This window comes from Lepidochelys olivacea (assembly GCF_965140295.1).
Source record: "Lepidochelys olivacea isolate rLepOli2 genome assembly, chromosome: 6".
NCBI classification, from domain to species: domain Eukaryota; kingdom Metazoa; phylum Chordata; order Testudines; family Cheloniidae; genus Lepidochelys; species Lepidochelys olivacea.
Window position 1 is genome coordinate 87,003,971 of NC_140416.1, and position 14,719 is coordinate 87,018,689.

At 45.2% G+C, this 14,719-nt stretch overlaps 1 protein-coding gene across 5 annotated transcripts in view; it reads left to right on the forward strand.

Annotated features, from left to right (window-relative positions):
- Positions 1–14,719, forward strand: part of TTLL5 (tubulin tyrosine ligase like 5) — a 208,431-nt gene that overhangs the window by 102,818 nt on the left and 90,894 nt on the right. For all 5 annotated transcript variants that reach the window (XM_084630661.1, XM_084630660.1, XM_084630663.1 and 2 more), the window contains one exon: positions 7,661–7,815. In XM_084630661.1, coding sequence (XP_084486787.1) covers positions 7,661–7,815 — 155 coding nt within the window. The remainder of the gene's footprint in view (positions 1–7,660; positions 7,816–14,719) is intronic.

Sequence of the window (14,719 nt, forward strand, 5' to 3'; positions counted from 1 at the left end):
TAGTCCCTTGCTGTGGATCAGCCTATCTCTTGGACATCTCAAGCTGCTTTGTTTCCCTTCTGTAACTCTTTGGTTTGCTGTATGTGGCTTTCTCCCTCTGTATCATTGTCGGGCCCACTATTCCTCACCCCTTAGCTATTCTTCACACACTACTTGTTCTCAGGGGTGGGTATTACTTCTGACAGTGCTGACTTGTGCAGATCAGTAATAACATGAAGGGTCTCAGCAGAGGTTGTCGGAGCAGAAAATGTCAGTGTGGTTTCTGCAGCCCAGGAATTGTGCCCCTCCTGCTGCTCTGAGGCTCCAGAGGGAATGGAAGCAGAGGCTTTTGTTACAGTGAAGTGGCCCTTGTAATCTGCAGAGTTGCCAAGCTGCCAAATGGGGCAGGCTGTGTAGCTAGGAACTCATGTCTGGGAAAGATTGTGCCCTGATCATCAATCATTTGACACATCCATGCCCCATCGAAATCACTCCCAGTGGGAAGTTTTGCGGTAGAGTGCTTAAATGAGAGCCTAACGCTTTGAGAAGAAGCAAGAGGCGAATTTAGCCATCCGTGGCAGCAGCACTAACTTTTTTTTCTTTTTTTTTATTGTTAAATGGATGCATACGCTGGAGACACTACAAAGAAATCTCTGAGTTTGTCAGGTTTCCCAGGAATGTCTCTGGCAGGTCTTTGTCTGGAACGTTTTCTGGAGACTGAAACACTTGTGCTCTGTATGCATATGTATATCCTGTAAGCTGGTAAACTCGGCAAGCAGGAAGGAATGTCACAGGCCTTTGGCCAGATCAGCCTTGGTGCGCACACAGATTTCACACCTCCCATCCTGTTAGCCCCAGTTCTCATTTCTTCTGGCTGGTCTTCTCAGCAAATGCAAATCTGTGCATGAAATGAAACTGTCTTGGAGAGGATTTGTACTGATTGGGTGTGGCCAGAAAGCTGACCTGGGTCATGAGATCCTGGAGTAGTGAGTGTGTACTGTGTGGTTTCTCCGAAGGGTCTTTAATGGGTGTATTTTGTCCCACTATTCAAACAGTGAATTGTGGGTTTAGTAAGAGGTTGGTGGTTTGGGGTTTCCTTTTGCTGTCCAGAAAAGAGACAAGTTAAGATCCAGCAATGTTTCCCACATTGGGATGGCCTGTTACATTCTGGCAGCTCAAAACACGGAGGAAAGCAAGGCAGACGGGCCGGCTCCAGTGCTCCCAGTTCCTCCAGCACTATTGTTGGACCCACTCAGCCAGGTTTGGCCTAGACCAGAGATGCATGTGCCATCTCTGTAAAATGCAAAACACCGGTCTGGAGTGTGGAATGAATTATTAATCATAATTAATATTTGCATTACAGTAGTTCTCAGAGGCTCCAGCAAGAACAGGGCTCCATTGTGCTAGCTTACATACAGAAACAGTCACTGCCCCCAAATGGCTTACAGTTCATGAAAAGTAACTCATGAAGAGTGGAGGAAGAGAGACACCATCAAAAAGTCCTTTTTTTTTTTTTTTTTTTTTTTAATGAGTAAAATTAGGTGCCTCCTCTCCTCCCTCAGATATAATTGACTGATCTCGTAGGCAAGACTACAGAGGAGGGTCTTGGGGAGAGTTTTGAAGGAGGCAGTTTAGTTGCCATACAGGTCGCTTCACAGAGGGCATGCTATATGTAAGGGGCAGCGTGGAAGAAAGCAGAGCCATTTGTTTGAGAAGCAGACAAATGTGTGGATGATGTATTGTTGATGACAATAACCAACAAGAATGGATAAGCAGAGAGCAGCAAAATTATGGAAAAATATGTTCCAAGCAAAACTTGGGAACTTAGTTCATAAAACTTATCTTAGCAGATGCTGAGGCATCCTCCCCTCACTACAACTCTGCTGCTGCCTCTTGATCTTAAATTACAATTGCTAGCTATTCCAGCTCTGCCTATCTGTGCTGGGGAAGGAGGTGTCCATGAGAAGATGTGTGGGAATGTGCACTCCACAAAGAGAAGTCTGAGTCATTCCATCAATTCCAGTGGTGCACAACAGCTGCCCAATGTTCTGTCCTATAGAACCCCAGAGGGAATTGAATGGGGCTTGCCTATTTGCCCTTACTCACTATCCACTAGCAAGTCCTGTGGCCTTTCAAATAGCACATCCCTATGGTAACGTCTTAGCTTTCTTGGTATGACTAGAAGAAGCCTTGGTGAGGTGATGTAAAATTTTACAGCCTCTGATTTTGCTAGTGGAACGATCCTCTGTCCGAGACCAGATATGGTGCTGTAATCTTATTCCTTATGAGGCACCAGAGAGTAAAGGGACTGATCCTGGACACGAGGGAGAGGAACTTCGGGCTGTGCCTGCCCTACAGCAATGTGCCTGAAAGGGGAAAGTTATCTCACTAGTGTGCTCTTAAAGGGGATGGGGTTGTAGGATGCATACTGCTGCCAAAGAATTCTGTGGCATTGGGGCTCCACGCTCCAAGGCAGCAGGACTTTTCATTCCCTCCTTGGAGTTGAGGAGGGTCCTTGGAGGAGGCACTAGAGCAGGCCATGTTGTGGAGTGGTGAGAGGCTGTACTCTTCAGAACACCTTTTCTTCCTGACCTAATTTAAAATGATCCACACTGAAAGCTGGGGCAGGTGCACAAAGAGAGATATAGTGAGTACAAGTGGTTCCTTGAGCAAGTGGAATGGTCTGCTGGGGTCCTCGGGACTCCCTAGACAGTACCAATGGAGACCTGCACTGATGTAGAAACCAGCAGTAGGACCAGGCTAATGCAGCACTTGGGTTTAAGTGTCCAGCCTGATAAGGTCCATGTGTGAATTCAGCTCAGTATAGAAATCAGGTAAACGTTTTGCTTTAGTTCCAAAGTAATCACCAGTTCCCTATTTGGGCTCCACTAGTCCTGCTGTTCTATTTGCTCCATTTTCTGTCCCTGAAGCAGCAGATTTTTCTATATGTAGTTTCTGCTGCAGCCTTTGGGCTGGGTACTACAAACTGTACAAACTCATCTGTTGCTAAACGCTTCCCTGTGTATGAAACAGAGTAGGCAGTTTATCAGGTAACCAGTAATGACAGTCACCACTAGGAAAATCAAGGTCAAGCTGTATGGCACAGACACTGTGGTGAGGGGGTACCCAGGAATCTGCCATGCCAAGACTCTGGCAGGCTAATTTTAGCAACTGAAACTTACCAGAGGCATGGAGCAGTAAAAACAAGCCGTTGCACCCAAGCGGGTGGCCTGGCTGCAAGTAAGCTTTATGGTCTCTCTAGTTCTATCTGAATCCGTTGCCTGTATTTAATCCTGCTGGAATTTAAACACCTGTCTAGCTGGAATGTGTGAAATATCCTTACCCTTCACACTCGGCTATTTGCTCACCTGTTTTGCCTGGAAAGACAGCTTTAAAATAAACAATATTGGGGTATCAGAGAAAAATGCACCAAGGTATCAGATGCGGGGTGGAGAGGTGATACATGTCGCTAAATGGACCTTGATATTGGTGTGTTGAGGGATGGGTTGGATCAAGTCCCCTCTGCATAGGCCTTCTCTAACAGAGTTGTCATCACTACTACTGACTGGCTAAGAATTGTACACATCCTATAGTGTTTGCCTCATCCACCTGTTACCTGTTTTTATAGACTGTAAACTGTTTATGGGCAGTTACTGTCATTTATTAGATGTTCGTACAGCACCTAGTAAAATGAGGCCCAATCTGGTGTGTGATCTTTAGCTGCTACCATAATATAAATGCTTCATATTTATACAGAGCTATAGAAGGGCTCAGTGTTTGTTCTCTCAGAAGAAAGTTTCAAAATAACACGTTGTTGTTGTTGGTATAGGCAGGGCTGGTAGCGCCAACTAAGTTGCAAAAGACTTCCCATAGAAAGACCATGTTTTCAGTTGCTTGTAACTTTGCCAAACTTTAACCATTTGGGTTGAAATTTTCCATGGCAGGCATCTGCCTCAGACTGAATTTTTGGAGGAAATTTTCAGCGAAAATGCTTGTTTTCAGAGAAATGAGGCTAGGAGAAATATGTTGGTTTGTGCATGTTTAAAAAAATTTTTTTTTTTTTTTTTGAGATGCTCTAGTTGCCCCATGCTTTGGAGCAGGGACTTGAAATTTGGCAGGTGGGTGGCTGGCCTTTGCATCATCCCTATGAAAATCTATCCAAATTTGGCCAAATTATAAGCCTTTGAAAAACTGCAGTTTGAATATATTCATTAGAGATTTTTGTAGATTCTAGCAGCTATATTCCCTGAAGATTCCATCCATACTGAAAATGCTTCATCTTTGGGCTTAACAGGACTTTCTCTGTAACTGCAGCTCTGGGCTGCTGTTGGTCAGGCCTGGGCTGGGCACTGTAATGGAAAGTGGGGAGCTTGTCTCTCCTGTGTTCCATGACCACTTGCTAGGCCCAGGCATCATGGAGGAGAAAGCTGCTTGACTCAAATGCAGAAAAATGAGAGCTGAAAGTTGGGGGTGGGGAGTAAATAAATACAAGGAGACTGGATGCTCAAAGTGGGACCAGAAGATGGGATGATCAGGAGAGTAGGATTGATTGGGCAAGGAGACTGGATCTGGGAACCAGTGGGGCAGTGGGAGGGAGGAGAAACAGATTTGATGAGGAGCTAGGATGCAGGGAGAGCACTGGGACTGAATGAGCAAAAAAGGGTGGGACAAGGAGCCTGGAGAGGTGATGTCCTGGAGGAGACAAGCGACTGGAGACAAGAAGTGGAGAAAAAGAGAACAATCGAATGAGGAGCCGGGGGTGAGGGGAGCTGGGACTGGCTGAGCAAGGAGAGGTGGGGTTGAGAGTCTGGAGCAGAGACTGGGACTCTGGAAGGATGAGACTAGATATTCTTGTGTAAAGAGGCTGGGACTGGAATGACAAGCCTGAATAATGGAGACTGGGACTGGCTAAAGCAGGGGTCTCAAAGTCCCAGCCTGCAGGCCACCTGCGGTCCGAGAACCTCCCCGCTGCGGCCCGTGGAGGAGAGACCCACACAGACACTCTGCCAGCAATGTCTGCTGCAGGCTCCACCCCTCACAGCTCCCATTGGCTGAGGGAGAGTGCCAGAGGTACCATCACTAGTCGCCAGACAGAGTCAGCCATGGAGGCAGGATCATTAGTTGCCAAGTGGAGTCCACCATGGAGGCAGCGTCACTTTCTTCCACAATGAATATAAACAAGTCAAAATCCCAAACACAACTATCTGATGCACACCTTGTTGCAATCCTGACGGTTTCAACTGCTCAGTCACTGGGGCCAAACAAACATCAACAAACTGACAGAACTGAAGCATTGCCAGGTGCCTGGCAAATACTAAAAATTCTCTGGCAGGCGAAGAATTGTATAAAGTTGTATGACAGTTTTTTATTATTTCTAAGAAAGTCAAAATAAAAAATACAATATAAACGTTTTCTTTTCTGAACACCATCTTCAGTGACATTATTGACCCGCTGGGAGGCTTTGAGGACTGGCACTGGCCCTAAGGTAAATTGAGTTTGAGACCCCTGGGCTAAAGTAAGGAGCTGGGGTAGGGAAGAGACAGGACTGGGAGGGAATGGGACAGAAGGGGTCAACTAGGGGGTATGGGCAGAAGTGTCTTTGCCCACTAGTGTCCCATCCCCCTCTAGTGCTGGTCCACATAGAGGATGACATCCTACTACTGCTCTCAGTTACTCCGCTATCTCATGTGACAGAGATCTGGGCAGTGAATGTAAAGGTTCCAACTCTCTGCTGATGATTCATGTGAATGTTAATATGATGCCATATGATGGAATTTGTGGGGGAAGAGAGGATGTCAATTTGTTTTTTAAAAACCTAGAAAATTACACACACAAAAACTGCATTAAAATAACAGTTACAATTGCAATGTCAAGCACTCAAAAGTTAGCAAATGCTAGAAGGAAGGTTGCCTATGCAGCCTTAATTTGACCCACTTGTGTGTGTGCATTATGATGGTCTTTAATTACACGATCACATGCTGTTTTTTCCAGAGGAACCATCTCATTCAGTGCACAGAACAGATGGTGCTTACTTAATGAGCTGCTATTCAATATTTTGTCTTCTCCTCATTGTTCAATGTATGGCCCCAGGCCTTATTTACTGTACACTGTTCAAACCCTGCTCTGAAGACAGAATTATTACTTTCCTCAAAATGGGCTTTTGTCAGTGCTCTCACCATAGTATGAGTTCTTGACAAACATTAATTAATTTATGTTCATAACCACTATGAAGTGAGGTGAGGTGATGGTGGTATTATCCGCATTTTACAGATGGCAGACTGCGGCACAGAGAGAGTAAGATCAAAAATATCCACTAATTTTGAATATCCAATTTGAGACACCTAGGATCCCATTTTTCAGAATACTTAGCATTGTATAGCACTTTATATGTTCAGAGCACAGATCCCATTGACTTCAGTTGCAGCTGGGAGCATTCAGGACTTCTGCAAATCAGACTCCAAGTCCTCAAGTAGGCACCCAGAAAATGAGAAACACACAATCAGTGACCACCTATGAAAAGTTTGGTTTAAGTGATTTGACTAGCATCACACAAGAACACTGTGGCAGAGGCAGCAGTAGATTCCAATTCTCCAGGTCAGCATTCAGCTGCTTTAACCTACAACAGTCTCTTTCAATATAAACTCTGATTCATCCCCAGAGCAGGTCCATTCTGTGCACTGAATGAGGCAGAGGTCCTGTGGAAAAAATAGTATGTGATCATGAAATTAAAGACGGTATCATAATTCATGTACACAAGGGGTCTGAATTAAGATTGCCTGGACAGCCTAAATTCTAGCATTCCTTAACTTATGAGTGCTTGCCTTAGCAACCTTAATAATAGTCTTTTAACATAATTTTTTGTCTGCAATTTAACACTTATTGCAGTAGTTAGGATCAGTGCCCCATTGTTGCTGGGTGCTCTTCAAATATAGTAAGATGGTGCTAGCTCAGAGTTTGCACTCTCAAGAAGATGAGTGACCCAAGAAGGGTAATGGGAGAAGGATACGGACGAACAAGTAATATTTGTTAAGTATTATGCAATTTTCTTATAAATTGATAAAGGAAATGCAACAACCCCTGCCTCACTTCAGAGCTGACATTAATTGACTGGTTACCTAATTGGTTGAACAGCTTCAAGGGGGGGTGGAAAATTTCTCCCATTTGGGGTAGAATTTGGTGGGAATTTTATGTAAGTAAAATGGTAATGGGTCAATTATAAATATATAGAGTGATCTGGCTCAGTGACCTGGGGAAGTGAGGGGGCAAGGAGGAGCATCTGGCTTTTGTAAATGCTTGCTGTTGGTTTGAGTTTCATTGTTCTGAATTATAATCAGTGGTGCAGGGGCCCAGTGCTGCTTTCCTTTGGGAATTCTGCCCCTGCCCTTGCCCTTTTCCTCCCCTATGCTCCATTGTGTGGGTGTGTTACAATGAAGTGTTGATGCTGGAAGCCATTCAGAGTGGGGTGGCTTTGATAATGGCCCTCCCCACTGCTTCATGCAGCCAGCACAGCTTTGCTCCAGTCCAAGAGAGCCTTTCTCCAGGGAGGAGGGGAAGGTTTCTACAGGAGTCTTCCTTCCATTATCAGACTGTCTAGCCAATGGTTTGTATCTTTCTCCGAGCCACCTGCTGTTACTTTCTTGGGTCTTCGTAATGTCTGATGTATTTTTGTCTCCCTTTTTAGTTAACAAACCTGAATCTGGCAAGCGGAGCTGTAAGTAAAAGGAGTACAGCCTCCCCTCTCAGCCACCAGTCAGCACTTAACACAGGAGGGTCAACGTGGGCTGTTCAGGCAGATACTTCCACAACTGACAGCAAGCCTACCTCCTCAGCAGTCAGGTAAGTTAATCTGGCTGCCTCTGGCTTTTTGAGGGAGATGAATGCAGTGTACAGGGGCCAGGAGCTTGTTCAGTTTCCTCATTAGCTTCTTGCTCAGGAGATCTTGTTCCAGGAGTAAAGAAACACAGTTCCCAGCATCTCCCAGATCCATCAGAAACATAGCCCTTGATCCCAGGTGGTGGCAGGGCCATGGTGAAGGGAGGAGGAGGGGCTGGGCAGGTTGGATGGTAGGAGATATCTCTCTAAGCAGTTTCCCTCCAAGCACTTATCCAGGGCACAATTCCCTACCTGATGGCATAGAAAACTCCATCAGGACCTGAGTTTGGTTAGGCTTTTCCCTGGATGCAAAGCTTGGGGGGTTTGACGACAAAGGAACAATCAGCGGAAAACTACTTTCCTGGGAGTCTCCCTTTGAGTGGTTTCCTTCTGTTCTCTCCTCATTTTTTCTAATCAAAGTAGAGCATAGGAATTTACATTAGTGGTTAATATACCCCTTGGACTCTGAACAGAGGACTGTGTGTGATTCTCAATGGGGATAACTGCCCAAGGGTGAGAGAGGGGGGATGTGCCTGAAGGATTCTGAATGGGGCTTTGACTGGTGTTATTGAGGCTAGGAGCTAAGTGGGGCTGCCGTTTTGTACAAGACTGAGTACAAGACTAGGATCTAGGTACTCCTGAGTTCTATTCCTTATTCAGTCCCAACTACCTGTGGGAAGGTTGCTTCTCTTCCTCCCTTTCTGCCTCAGTTTTTGCCTTGTAAAATAGGGATAATGAGCCTAACCCTCTTAAGTGCTTGAGTTCTATGGATCGAAAGTGCCATGTTAAGTGAATATAATTAGTAGTGCCTGTTAATAAAAGCAGGAAAGCTGCTGGGTGGTGGCTGATAAAACTTTAGAGGGGCACGGGGCAAGGAGTGTGCTCTGGGTGGTCCCCCCCCCTCAAATGGACCCTGCAACAGGAGGATTGAAATCTGTATTGGAAAGCTCAGGCTTAAGCGGCTCTTGTTTCACCAGTCAGTGCCTTTCCTCCTGCCTGTAGAAGAGGAATGTGAGAAATGAATTCTTTGCCTGTGCCTGCCCTAGCACAGTGTTTGCCTGTGGGGTTTAGGATTATTGAGAGAGGCAGCAATTCTGTTCTTGGAACCCAGCCAAGGGAGTTATTACCTAATCCAAATAAAGAACCTATCCAACAGGTGTACAGCCTCCTTTCTCTCCTGTGTAGCCTGTGAGAGCAGCAGAGTGCAGGCAACCCTGTATTGCTTCCATCTCCTCCTCCACACTGCCCATACCAATGGGATTGGGCCCCAGGTTTAACAGGGGAAAGGGCTACTCAGTAGGACTCTTCCTTCCTCTGCAGATCTCTGCTGTAGGCCTCATGATCATGGTATCACTCTAAATCAGTTTCATTGTTAGAGGTTGCACGTGCATCAGCTGCAGATCTGACAGTCCATGGTTATAAAATCTTCTCCACCCCCATAATGCCCTACTCTATGCTGGCACAAGCAGCCCCAGAACTATTGCCTGACTTCAGTTGTGTAGCTTAGTGCCTGTAAGTATTTTATATATAAAATACTTTTTTATATATATAAAACCCCCCAAAATAATTCATACCATAGCTCAGAGGTGGGCGAACTATGTGGCTCATGGGACCGTCCTGCCTGGCCCTTGAGCTCCTGGGTTAGGTAGGTTAGCCCTTGGCCCCGCCCCTGCTGAGTCCCCTCCCCCACAGCTTCAGTTTGCTGTGCCGCCAGTGCTCTGGCCCCGTTGTCCTGCAGCGCAGCGGTGTGGCTGGCTCCAGCAGGGCTGCGAGCTCTTGCTGCTCTGAGCGGCATGGTAAGGGGGCAGGGAGCTGGGGCAGGGGGTTGGATAAGGAGCAGAGGGTCCCAGGGGGCAGTCAGGGGACAGGGAGCAGGGGGCGGTTGGATGGGACGGAGGTTCTATGGGGGACGGGGGATGGTCGGGGGACGGGGGATGGTCAGGGGACGGGGAGCAGGATTGGGGGGCTGGATAGGCATGGGAATCCCAGGGGGCCTGTCAAGGGGTGGGAGTGTACATAGGGGTCGTGGCAGTCAAGGGACAAGGAGCAGGGAGGGTTGGATGGGTTGAGGGTTCTGAGGGGGGCAGTCAGGGGGCGGGAAGTGGAAGGGGATGGATAGGGGGCGGGGGCCAGGCTGTTTGGGGGTGCACAGCCTTCCCTACCCGGTCCTCCATACAGTTGCACAACCCCGATGTGGCCCTCGGGCCAAAAAGTTTGCTCACCCCTGACATAGCGTCTTGCCTGTGTTAGTCTTGATGCCTTTGATGGGGCACTTAGGGTTTGGGCACTGAGAAAATTCCCTTCACAGACCAGCACAGTAAGTGCTCACAATGCCTGCGAGTGGTACATTCCTCCAAAGAGTGTTTGACCTGTGGTGCCTTTATCACCAGAGCACAAAGCAAGCAAGGAGAGATGTCTCAAGAGACTCTTTGTTTGGAGGGGGTGTCTTCTCTGCATGGCTGCCTGCATCAAAGGGCCAGAATAATGGAAGCCAAAACCTTTAGATCTGTCTACAAATCAAAAGGGGAATTTTTGACAGCTGCTGGACAATTCAGAGTGCAGAGTTCTGAGTACTGTTATCCACTTTTCTGAAGAAAGACTTGGAGTCACTGGAACTCTCTCTGAAGAAGAGGTCTTGAAGGACTTCTCAGAATCAAAGCACAATCTTTTTCATAGAAATGTAGGACTGGAAGGGATCTCAAGAGGTCATCAAGTCCACACCCCTTCTATGCTGAGGCAGGACCAAGTAAACCCAGACAGGTACTGTCTAAGCTGTTCTTAAAAACCTCCATTGATGGGGCTTTCACAACCTTCTTTGGAAGCCTATTCCAGTGCTTAACTATCCTTATAGTTGGAAAGTTTTTCATAATAAGAACTGCCATACTGGGTCAGACCAAAGGTCCATCAAGCCCAGTATCCTGTCCTCTGACAGTGGCCCATGACAGGTGCCCCAAAGGGAATGAACAGACAGGTTATCATCAAATGATTCATGCCCTGTCACCCAATCCCAGCTTATGGCAAACGGGGGCTAGGGACACCATTCCTGTACATCCTGGCTAATAGCCATTGATGGACCTATCTTCTGTGAATCTATCTATCTACCTTTTGAACCCCGTTACAGTACTGGTCTTCACAACACCCTCTGGCAAGGAGTTACAGAGGTTGACTGTGTGTTGCATGAAAAAATACTTCCTTGTGTTTGTTTTAAACCTGCTACCTATTCATTCCATTTGGTGGCTGCTTGCTCTTGTATTATGAGAAGGGGTAAATAACACTTCCTTATTTACTTTCTCTATACCGCTCATGATTTTATAGACCTCTATCATATCCTCCCTTAGTGACCTCTTTTCCAAGCTGAAAAGTCCCCATCTTATTAATCTCTCCTCATACGGAAGCCATTCTATACTCCTAATAATTTTTGTTGCCCTTTTCTGAACCTTTTCCAATTCCAATATATCTTTTTTTAAGACGGGGCAACCACATCTGCATGCAGTAATCAAGGTGTTGACGTACCATGGTTTAGAGGCAATATGATGTTTTCTTTCTTATTATCTATCCCTTTCTTGATGATTCCCAACATTCTGTTAGCTTTTTTGACTGCCACTGCCCATTGACGGGTTTCAGAGTAGCAGCCATGTTAGTCTGTATTCGCAAAAAGGAGTACTTGTGGCACCTTAGAGACTAACAAATTCTAAGGTGCCACAAGTACTCCTTTTCTTGCTGCCCATTGAGTGGATGATTTCTGAGAACTATCCACAGTGACGCCAAGATCTTTCTTGAGTGGAAACAGCTAATTTAGACCCCCTCGTTGTATATGTATAGTTAGGATTATGTTTTCCAATGTGCATTACTTTGCATTTATCAACATTAAATTTCATCTGCCATGTCGTTGCTCAGTCAGTCAGTCACCCAGTTTTGTGAGATCCTTTTGTAGCTCTTCGCAGTGTGCCAGGGACTTAAGTATCTAGAGTAGTTTTGTATCATCTGCAAATTTTGCCACCTCACTGTTTACCCCTTTTTTCAGATCATTTATGAATATGTTAAATAGGACTGGTCCCACTACAGATCCCTGGGGGACACCACTATTTACCTCTTTCCATTCTGAAAACTGACCATTTATTCCTACCCTTTGCTTTCTATCTTTTAACCAGTTACCAGTCCATGAGAGAACCTTCCCTCTTATCCCATGACTGCTTATTTTGCTTAAGAGCCTTTGGTAAGGGACCTTGTCAAAGGCTTTCTGAAAACCTAAATACACCATATCCACTGGATCTCCTCTGTCTGCATGCTTGTTGACCCCCTCAAAGAATTCTCGTAGATTGGTGAGGCAAGATTTCCCTTTACAAAAACCATGTTGACTATTTCCCAACAAATTATGTTCATCTATGTGTCTGACAATTTTGTTCTTTACAATAGTTTCAACCAATTTGCCCGGTACTGAAGTGAGGCTTACTGGCCTGTAGTTGCCAGGGTCACCTCTGGAGCCCTTTTAAAAAATTGGCGTCACATTAGCTGTCCTCCAGTCATTTGGTGCAGAAGCTGATTGAAATGATAGGTTACAGATGACAGTTAGTCCTGCAATTTCACGTTTGAGTTCCTTCAGAACTCTTGGGTGAATACCATCAGGTTCTGGAGACCTATTACTGTTTAGTTTATCAATTTGTTCCAAAATCTCCTCTAAGGACACCTCAATTTGGGACAGTTCCTCAGATCTGTCACCCAAAAAGAACGGCTCAGGTTTGGGAATCTCCCTCACATCCTCAACAGTGAAGACCGATGCAAAGAATTCATTTAGTTTCTCTGCAATGGCCTTATCATCTTTGAGTGCTCCTTTAGCATCTTGATCATCCAGTGTTGTTTAGCAGGCTTTTTGCCTCTAATGTATTTAAATTTTTTTCTATTACTTTTGGAGTCTTTGGCTAGCTGTTCTTCAAATTCTTTTTTGGTCTTTCTAATTATATTTTTATACTTCATTTGCCAGAGTTTATGCTCTTTTCTATTTTCCTCATGGGATTTATCTTCCACTTTTTAAAGGATGCCTTTTTGCCTCTCACTGCTTCTTTTACTTTGTTGTTTAACAACGGTGGCTTTTTTTTGGTTCTCTTACTATGTTTTTTAAATTGGAGTATACATTTAAGTTGTGCCTCTATTATGGTGTCTTTAAAAAGTTTCCATGCAGCTTGCAGGGATTTTACTTTTGGTACTGTACCTTTTTAATTTCTGTTTCACTAACCTCCTCATTTTTGTGTAGTTCCCCTTTCTGAAATTAAATGCTACAGTGTTGGGCCACTGTGTAATTTTCCCCACCACAGGGATGTTAAATTTAATTATATTATGATCACTATTACCAAGCGGTCCAGCTATATTCACCTCCTGGACCTGATCCTGTGCTCCACTTAGGACTAAATCAAGAATTGCCTCTACTCTTGTGGGTTCCAGGACTAGCTGCTCCAAGAAGCAATCATTTAAGGTATCAAGAAACTTCATCTCCGCATCCTTTCCTGAGGTGATATGTACCTAGTCAATATGGGGATAGTTGAAATCCCCCATTATTATTATTGAGTTTTTTGTTTTAATAGCCTCTCTCATCTCCCTGAGCAGTTCAGAGTCACTAACACCGTCCTGGTCAGGTTATCTGTAATATAGACCTACTGTTATATTCTTATTTTTCAAGCATGGAATTACTATCCACAGAGATTCTATAGTACAATTTAGTTCATTTAAGATTCTTACTTCATTTGATTCTACGCTTTCTTTCACATATAGTGCCACTCCCCCACCAGCACAACCTGTTCTGTCCTTCCGATATATTTTGTACCCTCGCATTCCTGTGTCCCATTGATTATCCTCATTTCAAAAGGTTTCTGTGATGCCTATTATATCAATAGCCTCATTTAATACTAGGCACTCTAGTTCACCCATCTTATTATTTAGACTTCTAGCATCGGTGTATATAAGCATTTTAAAAACGTGTCATTTTTTGGCTGTCCCCTATTGCATGATGTAATTGGGCCTTTTTTTTGTTTGACTGTTTCTTATCAGATCCTCCCTGTATTTTATCATTTTCCATCCTCTTCTTCTTATTAGGACATAGGGAATCTCCATTTATAGATTGTCCCCCAAGGGATGTCCGAACCACATGCTCCTCCGCACCTGTCGGCTTTCCCCCAGCCCTTAGTTTAAAAACAGTTCAACGACCTTTTTGATTTTAAGCGCCAGCAATCTGGTTCTGTTTTGGTTTAGGTGGAGCCCATTCTTCCATTATACTTAAAATTAAAAAGGTCGTTGAACAGTTTTTAAACTAAGGGCTGGGGGCAAGCTGACAGGTGCGGAGGAGCACGTGGTTCACTAGGCAAGCTAAGCACAGAGGGGATCAACTCAGAATCAGTGAAGGATTATAAAAACAAGGATGGTCTTCAACTGGATCCTGAGAAGAATTAAAATATGGTGAAACTGGGGGCTCTAGTGGTGATGGGAGGAAAGGCAGGTAATGGTGCTGTATTGCTGTGTACTGGTGACGAGGTGGTAGCATTCTACACAGGCTGGTGTAATGAGCTGAGACTTGGGGAATCCAAAGTATTAAGGTAAGATATGATGACAGCCTGGATGGGGATTGAAGTAGGGTTGGAGTCAAGTTGGCTTGGGCAGCATGGCAGAGGCAGGACGGAGGCAGCAACACGGAGCCATGGGGTAGAATTTGCTATAGGTAAGCTTCCAGTTATGAGAAAGGGGAGAGTTCTAGGTATCTTGGGAGCCAAGGGCAGAGATTTGGGGTGGGGGCAGGGGCTGTTTTTTGTCATCTGAGACCTGCTCTTTCCTGTATCCCAGGGTCTCAAGGATGAATGTGGAGTTGCTGTCTTTGAGCTGC